This window comes from Carassius auratus, chromosome 31 (assembly GCF_003368295.1).
Source record: "Carassius auratus strain Wakin chromosome 31, ASM336829v1, whole genome shotgun sequence".
Lineage (NCBI taxonomy): Eukaryota > Metazoa > Chordata > Actinopteri > Cypriniformes > Cyprinidae > Carassius > Carassius auratus.
The window spans coordinates 26,649,674-26,661,335 of record NC_039273.1 but is presented as its reverse complement, the minus strand read 5'-3'; the positions used below and the strand labels follow the sequence as shown (position 1 = coordinate 26,661,335).

The 11,662-nt window shown below is 39.7% G+C and overlaps 1 protein-coding gene across 3 annotated transcripts in view; it reads right to left on the bottom strand.

Moving 5' to 3' along the window:
- Positions 1-2,547: 2,547 nt before the first annotated feature.
- LOC113050997 (eukaryotic translation initiation factor 4 gamma 1-like) overlaps positions 2,548-11,662 on the bottom strand; it is a 41,221-nt gene continuing 32,106 nt past the window's right edge. For 2 of the 3 annotated variants that reach the window (XM_026214556.1, XM_026214557.1), the window contains exons 8-11: positions 9,462-9,845; positions 9,238-9,378; positions 3,624-3,860; positions 2,560-2,803 (exon numbers count right to left, since the gene is read on the bottom strand). In XM_026214556.1, coding sequence (XP_026070341.1) covers positions 2,681-2,803; positions 3,624-3,860; positions 9,238-9,378; positions 9,462-9,845 — 885 coding nt within the window. In that variant the 3' untranslated portion in view covers positions 2,560-2,680. Of the gene's footprint in view, positions 2,804-3,623; positions 3,861-9,237; positions 9,379-9,461; positions 9,846-11,662 lie in introns of all 3 variants that reach the window. The other variant, XM_026214555.1, reaches the window with a different exon arrangement.

Genomic DNA, 11,662 nt, shown 5'->3' with positions numbered 1-11,662 from the left:
CAACTAGGTATTCCAGTCTGCCACCACGCTGCTGGGATTCCAGAATTTCCTTAACCTTGTAGTTGGACCCTTCTTCCAGAAGCAAAGGGAGAGGGGGTTCCTCTGTCTGGTCAGGCTCTGTGGAGACAGGAGGGTGAAAAGGTTTCAGTAATGAGACATGGAATGTGGGATGTATTCTGTATTGTGGAGGGAGTTGGAGTCTGTAGGTGACGGGATTGATCTGTTCCTGTATGGTGAAGGAGCAGACGAATCTGGGACTAAGTTTCCTACAGGGCAGGCACAGCCTGATGTCTCGGGTGGACAGCCAGACCTTTTGCCCCGGTTGGTAGGTAATAGTAGGTGCTCGGCGAAGGTGTGCTGCACTCTTCTGCCTGCTGGAGGTGATGGGGAACCTCATTGTGACTCTCTCACTCTCCCGGAAACCAGTAATCGACCGCAGGGATGTTGGAGGGGTCTCCTCACCAGGGGAAGAGAGGTGGCTGGTAAACGAGTACACACTGGAACGGGGTAAAGCCCATGGATGGCTGGCGGAGGGAATTCTGTCCGTACTCGGCCCAGCTCAGGAACTGGTTCCAGGAGTCCTTGTGGCCATGGCAGAAGGTCCTGAGGAAGTGACATGCTACCTGTATTTTCCGTTCTGTTTGACCATTGGATTGTGGGTGGGTGGCATTTGGAGGAGAGGCTTACGGTCACTCCTAGGAGCTTGAAAAAGGACTTCCATACCCGGGATATGAATTGGGGTCCACGGTGGGCACAATGCCCTCGAGGATCCCAAATTGACGAAAGACCCAATTAAATAGCAGCTCCCCTGTTTCAAGGGTGGTGGGTAGACCCTTTAGGAGAATGAGGTGGCAGAATTTAGAGAATCAGCCCGGCGGAGCAGTAGGAGGGGTTTCAGTGGCGACTGGCGGGGAGGTCCACTGAATTCGACTGGAAATGTGTTGGGTGGGTATGATGGTTTCTGGCTCATCCACTCTTTTCTTTGGATGCAAAGATTTGGGATAGGGGGTCAGCTTTGACCTATATCATAATCATAATTTTTTCCTTTGTGTTAACCAGGGGCGTGTCTAGAGCATTTTCAGTGGGGGTGGGGGAATGCTGGGGCACTGCCTCCAAATGGGGTGGCCGCCAGTGACAAAAAAAAGAAGAAAAAAAAAAAAGCTAAATTCTACAGTATATTATGTAAATCCTATATATTTTACTATGATTTTACTTTTTTTTTACTTGAATAACTTGTAAACAAATGTAGTAATAAAGCACATTTTTGATTAATTTAGTTTTTTCTCTTCCCTGTATATATCCATAAAGTTAAAGGGATACTCCACCGTATATTTCATATGTTTTTCCCTTAACTAAGACGAGTTGATACATACCTCTCTCGTCTCAGTGCGTGCACTCAATCGCTATGGCGCGGTGACACTTTGAAAGCACTTAGCTTAGCCCATTCATTCAATATGGGCCAAGCAGAGAAGCTACCAAACACCTCCACGTTTTCCCTATTTAAATACAGTTACTCGCGTAGTGTAACTCGACCTAGGACGGTAACACAAAACAAAACGTTGCGCTTTTCTAAGCGTGTAAAATGGATAACTATATTGTGTGGCGGAATACCATGGCAAGTGCTTGTAAGCACTTCGTCTTGGCGCAGTAATATCTTCACTAGAGGGAGCGGGGCCGGTGAGAGGATTTTTCACAAGTGAACGATTTTGTTCGACTACTTCTTGGTGTTTCTTATCGAGGGCATTTAACAGTGAAGTGTCTGTCAAGATTCTTTTTTTTGTGTTCATTCCATGCTATCATTGCATTAACATGATTTTCAGATTTTGGTATGTTTTTCAGTATTTCAACTGTTGAATCAAACTAATCATTTATTTATTTAACATTATTTATGGGATCAATCTATATGATATTAATGAAATTAACCCCTCTATTTTAAATTGTTCCAAATGAACAGACACCATTAGTTGCGAGTGTTACTGGTTAGATAATAAAGGCATTAGTATAATAGCATCTCATGTGATGGGTTAAGGAGAGAACCAAGGCTTGCATTTATTAGTAAAATTAAGATTAATTCATCATTACCATGATACCATGGTAATATCATGATTTTTTTGGACACTACCATGATCATAACATGATAGTATTTTTAGGTACCATGTATATACCGTGGTATATGAATACAATAATCATGCACATATATGATGTACTGTACAGTATATCAATATATTTCAGCTGATGTACTACAGTAATATCACAAATCATTCTGTAGAGGAGCCACTACCTTGATACAACAGTTTATTAAGGTTACCATAATTTTGTTTTATAATCATATTTCACAGGCAATTTTACTTTGTCAGGTGGAGATGGAAGGGAAAGAAGGTATGGATATTTATGAAGAGTTGAACATAAATCATTCATTGAACAAACATTATATACTTACATAACAAATATCTTATTATAGCATATACATTTCAATTTTTTTTTAAACAATTACAAATAGTAATCATTATTTTATATTATTATATAAGCACTTTTTTTTTTTTAATCTTGTATTTCATATTAGGAGTGCAAATTCATTTATTAAAATTGACAGGTGTGATAATTAATGGGCTTGAGTTGAGTTGTGAATTTATTAACTTTTCACAATAATGGCAGGAATAAGAAATAAGGAAGTAAATAATCACACACTAAGGTTTGCCTGTTGTAAATCAACAACGCCCTGCAGCATGAAGCGAATTCTGGAAGAGGTTTTCCGATCCCTAATAATCTTCTTCATCTGGTTTAAATATTGATCCATTCGGGGCTGAAAAGAAAAAAAAAATATTTAGTGACATGACCCATACTCAGAATTTGTGCTCTGCATTTTACCCATTTAAAGTGCACACACACTGCAGTGAACACACACCCGGAGCAGTGGGCATCATTAATGCTGCAGAACCTGGGGAGCAGTTGGAGGTTCGGTGCCTTGCTCAAGATCACCTCAGTCGTGGTATTGCTGGCCAAAAAAATGGAACCCACAATCTTAGGGTTAGGAGTCAAACTTTCTAACCATTAGGCCACAACTTCTTCTACATATCCCCCACGACATATCCGCTATATATGCATGCGTCTTAAATTATATATTATTGAAATAAAGATTTTAAATAATACATTTAAATAATCTTTAAAAACATTAGTTTAACTGTAAATACAACTGACAAAGACTGCTCCTTGAAAGAGAGTTGTGTCCTAATGTTTAGAGAGTCAGACCTGTAACCCAAAAGAAAATGGGTTTGAGTCTCATGTCTGGCAGGAATTGTCGGTGTGGAGAGAGAATGACAAGCAACTTCTTTCACTCTCAAAACCACGACTGAGGTGAGACCCTTGAGCAAGTGTGTGTGTACTTGGATGGGTTAAATGCAGAGCACAAATACAGAGAATGGGTCACCGTAAAATGTCCCTTCATTCACTTTCCCAATTATTATTTTATTGCCTCACTTCCCCATTTTTATTTTTGTACTTTTAACATCATTATATATTTTTTTGTTGTACGTTTCTGTTGTTTCTATTACTTTTTATTTTTCCAAAAAAAAATTTAATTTACATTTATTTATTTTTTAAGTTATGTAATGAGCATGTGTCACCTTGGACTTCTCGTAGTACAGATGTTTCCAGGTGGTGGAGAGCAGGCAGCAGACACACTCCAGACTCTCTTCATCATGTTTCTTCAGCAGTTTGACGATGCAATCGTGTATGATGGGCTCCGTCAGCATCTTCAACTTGAACAGCTCGCCAGTGAACTTTATGTTGCCTAGCAACCGTTGGCAGGCTTTGTCTTTGGCCTCCTCAAGGTCTTCCTTCAATCTCTGTTTCTCCTCTTCCTGAAGGGGCAGAATCAGGAAGTGAAGTCATAAATGCCTTTGTACTATGTAAATATAAAAGTACACATACACACACACGCAGGTGCATCTCAATAAATTATGAATGTCTTGGAAAAGTTCATTTATTTGAGTAATTCAACTCAAATTGTGACCCTCATGTACTGAACAAAATCAATGTACACAAACTGAAGTAGTTTAGTCTTTTTTTTTTTATTGTGATTATTTTGGCTCACATTTAACATAAACACACCAATTCACTATCTCAATGTGTGCCTCATCGACACAGAAGCATCAGAAAACAGACTTGAGATGGTTTCATGCAGTTTTTCTGACAGGAGAGTTATCCTTCCTGTCCAGATCCAATGCTACCACATTTTTAAATTACTATAAGTATTATTTGAAGTTATCATTATAAAATACACAAAATTACACTTTCACGTCAATAAAATGAACTGTAACTCATGTGAGACATGTGAGAGATATCTACAGAAAGCTGGACATGTCTACTTCTAAACTAAACAAGTGCCGCTGTGATAAAGTAATCCATATGAAAACAAGGGGATGTCTATTTTTCATGTCTCCCTTCATTATATCTAATGTGACCACGCCCCCGCGCTGAACGCGCTATTCAGATTCAAACTGAAGCGTGTGGCTTGAATACGCACACACAGAAGAAAAAGCAGCGAGACTGTTCAAGTTTTTTTATTTTATTGTTTGCTTCACGATGAGAGGAATAAGATGTGATGTGGTTGAGGATTTGAGAAATGGATTTCCTCAGAAAAAAAAGAATGAAGTCCTCTATTCAGCAGAGATCATAAACATGAGTAAGTCTCTTTATATTTATTTATATACTTGTACTAGTTTTCACATAACGTGCAAACAGTTTACTAGTTAGACTTTCCAAACTATAATTCCTGACTAAATGTATAATTAAGTGAAATATTATGAAGTTTCAATAACAATATGCAATACTATATCATTCAAAAGCTTGATGTAAATAATATAAATGTAACAAATAAATGTAAGTGTAAATGTAAGTTTCAGGACGCGCAGACGGGGGAAGCGAGCGGGAGCGCTCGTCAGACTCAGGAAGCGCGGATTTCGAACGCCGTTGCCTAGCATCGATCTCGCAAATCTCCGCCCTCTACCCAACAAAACAGACGAACTCCTTCTGCTCTCTCGGACAAATAAGGATTTCTTTCACTCTGCTGCTCTGTGTTTCACGGAAACCTGGCTGAATGACGCCATACCGGACAGCGCGCTCCATCTGCCGGGCTTTCAGCTGTTCAGAGCGGATCGCGAATCAGAATCAACTGGGAAATCGCGCGGGACATGCTTTTACATCAATGAACGGTGGTGTACAGATGTAACTGTGTTAAAGAAGATGTGCTGTCCTGATATAGAAACGCAGTTTGTCAACTGCAAGCCGTTCTATTCGCCGCGGGAGTTTCACGGCATTCTGGTCAGTGTTTACATCCATCCTCAAGCGCATGTGAGCTCAGCTTTACAGAAACTCGCTGATCAGATTACAGAGACAGAACAACAACACCCGGACTCTGTTTTAATCATTCTTGGGGACTTTAACCAAGCCAATCTCTCCCGTGAACTGCCAAAATACAGACAGCATGTTACATTTCCCACAAGAGACAGTAATATATTGGATCACTGTTACACCACAATAAAGGATGCATGTCACTCTGTTCCACGAGCAGCTTTGGGACGTTCTGATCACTGTCTGGTTCATCTTCTACCGTCCTACAAGCAAAAACTTAAATCTGCTAAACCTGTAGTAAAGACTGTGAAGAGATGGACCAGCGAAACAGAGCAGGATTTACAATCTTGTTTTGACCTCACTGATTGGAGTGTTTTTGAAACTGCTACCACCGATCTGGACGAACTCACAGAGACCGTAACATCCTATATTAGTTTCTGTGAGGATATATGAATTCCTACCAGGACTTATTTAAAATTCAACAATGATAAGCCATGGTTTACAGTAAAACTCAGACATCTTCGTCAGGCCAAAGAGGATGCCTACAGAAATGGGGACAGGGTCTTGTACAATCAGGCCAGGAACACACTGAACAAAGAGATCAGAGCGGCTAAAAAGACCTACGCTAAAAAGTTGGAAGACCAGTTTACTTCCAACGACTCAACGACCATCCCCTTGCACTGAGGCTAATCAACGACTTGCTAACTACCTGAATGAGTTTTATTGCAGATTTGAAACCCCCAACACCCATTCTGACCATCTCCCTACACAACCATTAACACATCCTGCAATCCCACCCTCCACACCTCCTGCTCTTCAAATCTGTGAAGATGATGTGCGCCAAGTCTTCAGAAAGAACAAAAGAAGAAAAGCACCAGGCCCAGATGGTGTTACACCAGCCTGTCTGAAAATCTGTGCTGACCAGCTGGCCCCCATCTTTTCACAGATCTTCAACAGATCCCTGGAGTTGTATGAAGTGCCTTCCTGCTTCAAACGCTCCACCATCATCCCCATCCCAAAAAAACCCAAGATAGCAGAACTTAATGACTACAGACCTGTCGTCATGAAGTCGTTTGAACAACTGGTTCTGGCTTATCTGAAGGACATCACTGGACCCTTAATGGACCCCCTGCAGTTTGCTTACCGAGCAAACAGGTCCGTGGATGATGCAATCAACATGGGATTGCACTTCATCCTGCAACATCTGGACAAAACAGGGACTTATGTGAGGATCCTATTTGTGGACTTTAGTTCGGCATTCAACACCATCACCCCAACAGCCCTTCAGACCAAACTGACCCAGCTCTCTGTTCCTAGCTCTATCTGTCAGTGGATCACCAGTTTTCTGACAGATAGGCAACAGTTAGTGAGACTGGGGAAATCAAACATCAAACAGCTGCTCTACCAACACTGGTGCCCCTCAGGGATGTGTTCTCTCCCCTCTGCTTTTCTCCCTGTACACCAACGACTGCACCTCTAAAGACCCCTCTGTCAAGCTCCTAAAGTTTGCAGACGACACTACAGTAATCGGCCTCATCCAGGATGATGATGAGTCTGCTTACAGACAAGAGGTTGAGCAGCTGGCTGTGTGGTGCAGTCTTAACAACCTGGAGCTGAACACGCTCAAAACAGTGGAGATGATCGTGGACTTTAGGAGAAACCCACCTGCACTTTCCCCACTCACCATCATGAAAAGCACTGTGACTGCAGTGGAGTCATTTAGATTCCTGGGAACCACCATCTCTCAGGACCTGAAGTGGGACAATCACATTGACTCCATTGTGAAAAAGGCCCAGCAAAGGTTGTATTTCCTTCGCCAGCTGAGGAAGTTTAACTTGCCACAGGAGCTGCTGAAACAGTTCTACTCAGCCATCATTGAGTCTGTCCTGTGTACTTCAATAACTGTCTGGTTTGGTTTTGCAACAAAATCAGACATCAGAAGATTACAGAGAACTGTTCTGACTGCTGAAATTATTATTATATGATTATTGGTGCTCCCCTGCCCACCCTTCAAGAACTGCATACATCCAGAGTGAGGAAAAAGGCTCAGAAAATCACTCTGGATCCCTCACATCCAAGTCATCCCATCTTTGAACTTTTGCCATCTGGCCGGCAAATACCAGAACAGCAAGGCACAAGAACAGTTTCTTCCCCCAGGCAATCTACCTCATGAACAGTTAAATGTTCCCTACTTATGGTTATAAACGTGCAATATCCTTATATTTATTTGTTAACCCGTCACTAAAACAAATTCCTTGTATGCGTAAGCATACTTGGCAATAAAGCTCTTTCAGATTCTGATTCTAAGTGTAACAAATGTAACAAAAAATGGGGTTCTTTTAATTTATCTCCCCTAAAGAACCTGAAAAATATTCTCAGCTCTTTTCAACATTAATAATAATAATAATAATAATAATAATAATGATAATTATGATAATAAGATTGTAAGGGTTACATTCTTTCTTGTAACTCCTCCCTCACAGTGACACAAATGACTGAATGGCTCATTATGCAGCTCATTATGCAGGCCTTTGTCTTCTCTGGTGTTAATCACAATGATATTCATGGTAGTTGACGCCTACTCACATATGACTTTTCCCAACAAAAAGTGTCTTAGAAAATTTAAATCAATATATGGTTTTCTGTGAGTGAGTAAGCAAGATGATTTTCACATAATTTAGAAAGAAAAATACTAGGCTACAAACTCCAGTTCTCAAAAATCCCAGGAACCATTGTTCTTTATGTGTTTTTTTTTGTTGTTGTTTTTTGTTGTGCCTTATTCAAGTGTTTTAACATTTGTAGTTTTTCACTAACCACGCATAACATTTTTTTTCTCAAAAACACAATCATGTACAAACATGCATTTCACATATTATTGTAGCCCAGTTTGTGCTGATTACAGTGAGATTAGACTGTACCCATTTAGATATTTATAAGAAACTGAAAAAGCACAAATGTCAGGGCGTGACAAAACTTCCCCAGGCCCCCAAAATACCCTTAGACTCCAGAGGGTTAATAAAAATATATATTTTTTTCCTCAAAATATTTTTTTAATTGTTTTGTCAAAGCCCCCCCACCCCATATCGAGGTTTGTATTGTACCTTGGTTCAAAAATCGTGTTACGAACCGAATCGTGGGTTTTGGTGTATCGTTACAGCCCTACTAAATTTGCGTCGTTTTCAAAAGCCTCTATTTTCACAGTCCCCACTACGACACGAAGATGGAATTTTCAAATGTATACTCCTTGGAGAGCATTTTCCAAGAGCTACATTTTCGTTGACTTGAAACGCCGTCTCAGTGTGGACGGAAAGCCAAAACGGAGAGAAAAATATAGGTTTTCAAACGAAAACGTATTAGTGTGGACATGGCCTTAGTCTTTGCAACTTTACAGATCTTCTTTGTGCACCATGAGTTTGTAACACTCCAAAGAGTAAGGAAAACTTGAAATCACATCATAAGAACCATTTAAGATATGGAATGGCTTCAGGTATACAGTGCATGAAAAGCAAACTAACGATTATTTCAATACATACACTAGATGTGTTAGAATGAAAGGAGTTATTTTCATGATTTAACGTTTAAAAAATTAAGTATTGTCTTTTCAAATAAATAAATAATAGTATTGTAATTTTACAGTTTACTGTAAAACATTATTAAACTCTTGAATTGTTTTATATTTTTACAATAAAAATATTAGAATATTAATGTTTCTTTAAAATAGTTGGCTAAATTGTGCAGCCCAACAAACAATAACAGCAAACCTGGAAGTAAAAAAAATAAAATTAAAATTTTATAAAATGTAAATTACAATGTTAAAACAGAACAATTCCAAAAAGACTGCCCTGCCACAACCCCCTGCAGACGGTGGTTGTGTGTTGTTCATACCCCTGTAGCAGCATCCAGCTCCTTCTGCTTCTCAAACGTTTCATCATCTTTGTCCTTCTCAAACTCTTTCTTACAATGTTTCAGCAGCAGCTTCCTGAAATTCACCGTCAATCCAGGTTTCTCCGTGGTGGGAACTTTCAGCTGTGATGAGAGACAGATGATAAAACACAGACTAGATGCTGCAGGAGCTGCTTTTGTGATCACAGTGTTTGGCTCACACTTACCCCCATAAGGCAGCGGCACATGTTGGCGCAGGCTTCAGAGGAGTTGGGCTCAGTGATGGCCTTCTCATAGATGAGGTGGACCACTCCTTTCAGGCGCTCCTCTGTGTTGATGGTCAGTTCCGTCATCTGCTTCATCAGCGGTTGGAACATCTGCGGCGTCAGCTGATTCAAAACACTCCACACGCATTTGAACATCTCATGTGTCTTCAGGAGCTCAGATTTGCCCTCATCGGCGCAGCTGCTGCGCTTCACTGATGGTTTCCGGACCTTCTTCGATTTACTCAGCTCGACGTCTTCAGTGAGGGAAACACTCTTGAAAATTTTCTGTGGCTCCATCCTGCACTGAACTTGACCAGAATGACGAGGGCCGCTCAAACCGGACGGCTAGTGAGACAAAGATATGCATTATATATATATATATATATATATATATATATATATATATATATATATATATATAGACACACACACACAAACACACACACACATTACATTTAGTCATTTAGCACAGGGGTTCCCAAACTTTTTAGCCCGCGACCCCCCCCAAAAAAAACACCTCTCGTCGCGTGAAATGTACAGCAAATCGATTTTATGCCCAGTCTCAAAGCACACGAAGTTATATTTTATTGTTCTGCGTGCAAAATCAGTGTTACAATTCTGCATGAGCTGCTCGATATCCACCTGTTCTCTCTCGGAAAGTAACTGTGCAGCTATGTTGGGTTGAACTCGTTCATTATTCTGCCATCAGGAACCAGTCGAGTAAGTCTGAGCTGCTCACACGCGTGCTCACACCCGTGCGCGCGCGCACACTAACGCGCACACGCGCGCGCGCGCGCGCACACACACACACACACACACACACACACGCTCATGCTAATCCGCTAGATGTGTCACTTTATGCTTTCCATGGTGACGCGTCATTGCTTGTCACGTGACATACCGCAGCAACAACAGAGCTGAATGAATGATTTGCTTTTGTCATTTTTCCTTTTTTATTCAAAATATTAACAAATGTGTTAGATATGGCATGAAATAGCTGATATTCCGATTGTCAAATATATGCAAGTGGAAGTGTTTTGTTGTTTAAACACCTTTATAACGATCGCGTTAGTTGAGCTGTATGCGCGATGGGCGCCGCCATCTTAGTTTGTGCCGCAGACGCAGTTCAGAGAATCAGATCTGTTGGATTTACAACACGTGAATTCATCCACTTCTCCCGAAATACATAAAAGTAAGTGGCTGGTGAACTGGGAGAATAATGGAGTAAACTTTAAAGTTACTTACACAATGTGTATCTGATATGAATAAAATGTGTCTAATTATAATGAAAAAGATTATTATTGCCTCTTCCTTTGACATCAGTGTGTATTTTACAAACTCTAAATGTATTGTTTTTTCTAGTACTTATATGTCTGAAACCTAAAATAAACATTATGTGGTTGAAAACACTGAAAAGTTGTGATGACAGCTCTGAGCGCACTTGTCTCTGGCTCAGCGCCAGCCAACTCGCGAGAGCACATTTGAATTTCACGTCATGCACTGACCGGTGTGGTCGTACACTCCAGGGACTAGCCTAGACTGATCACACCGGTATGATCGTACGTGCGATGCGAAAGAGTTAAATTAATTGAAACAAAAATATATAAAGCCTATATCGAAATCATCTCGCGACCCCTGCGCCGGGGTCCCGCGACCCACCGTGGGGTCGCGACCCCTACTTTGGGAACCACTGATTTAGCAGATGCTTTTATGCAAAGTGACTTACAAATGAGGACAATGGAAGCTATCAAAAACAACAAAAGAAAAATTATATATAAGTGCTATAACAAGTCTCAGTTAACTTAACACAGTACACATAGCAAGGGCCTTTAAATAATATAATAAATAAAAAGAAAACAGATAGAATAGAGAAAGTTAAAACAATATAATATAATATAATATATATATATATATATATATATATATATATATATATATATATATATATATATATATATATATACAAATTAATTTTAAGAAACTCTACCATCAAAAATAATTAAATACAATTTTTCATAATGTATTATATTAAGATAATTAATAACTAATTTATTTATAGAAATTGTAAATTAATAATTTAATATGTTACTGATCATTTATTTTATTTCAATAATATTATATATAATCTAATGATTTTAATTTATTTATTTACTATTTTTAAT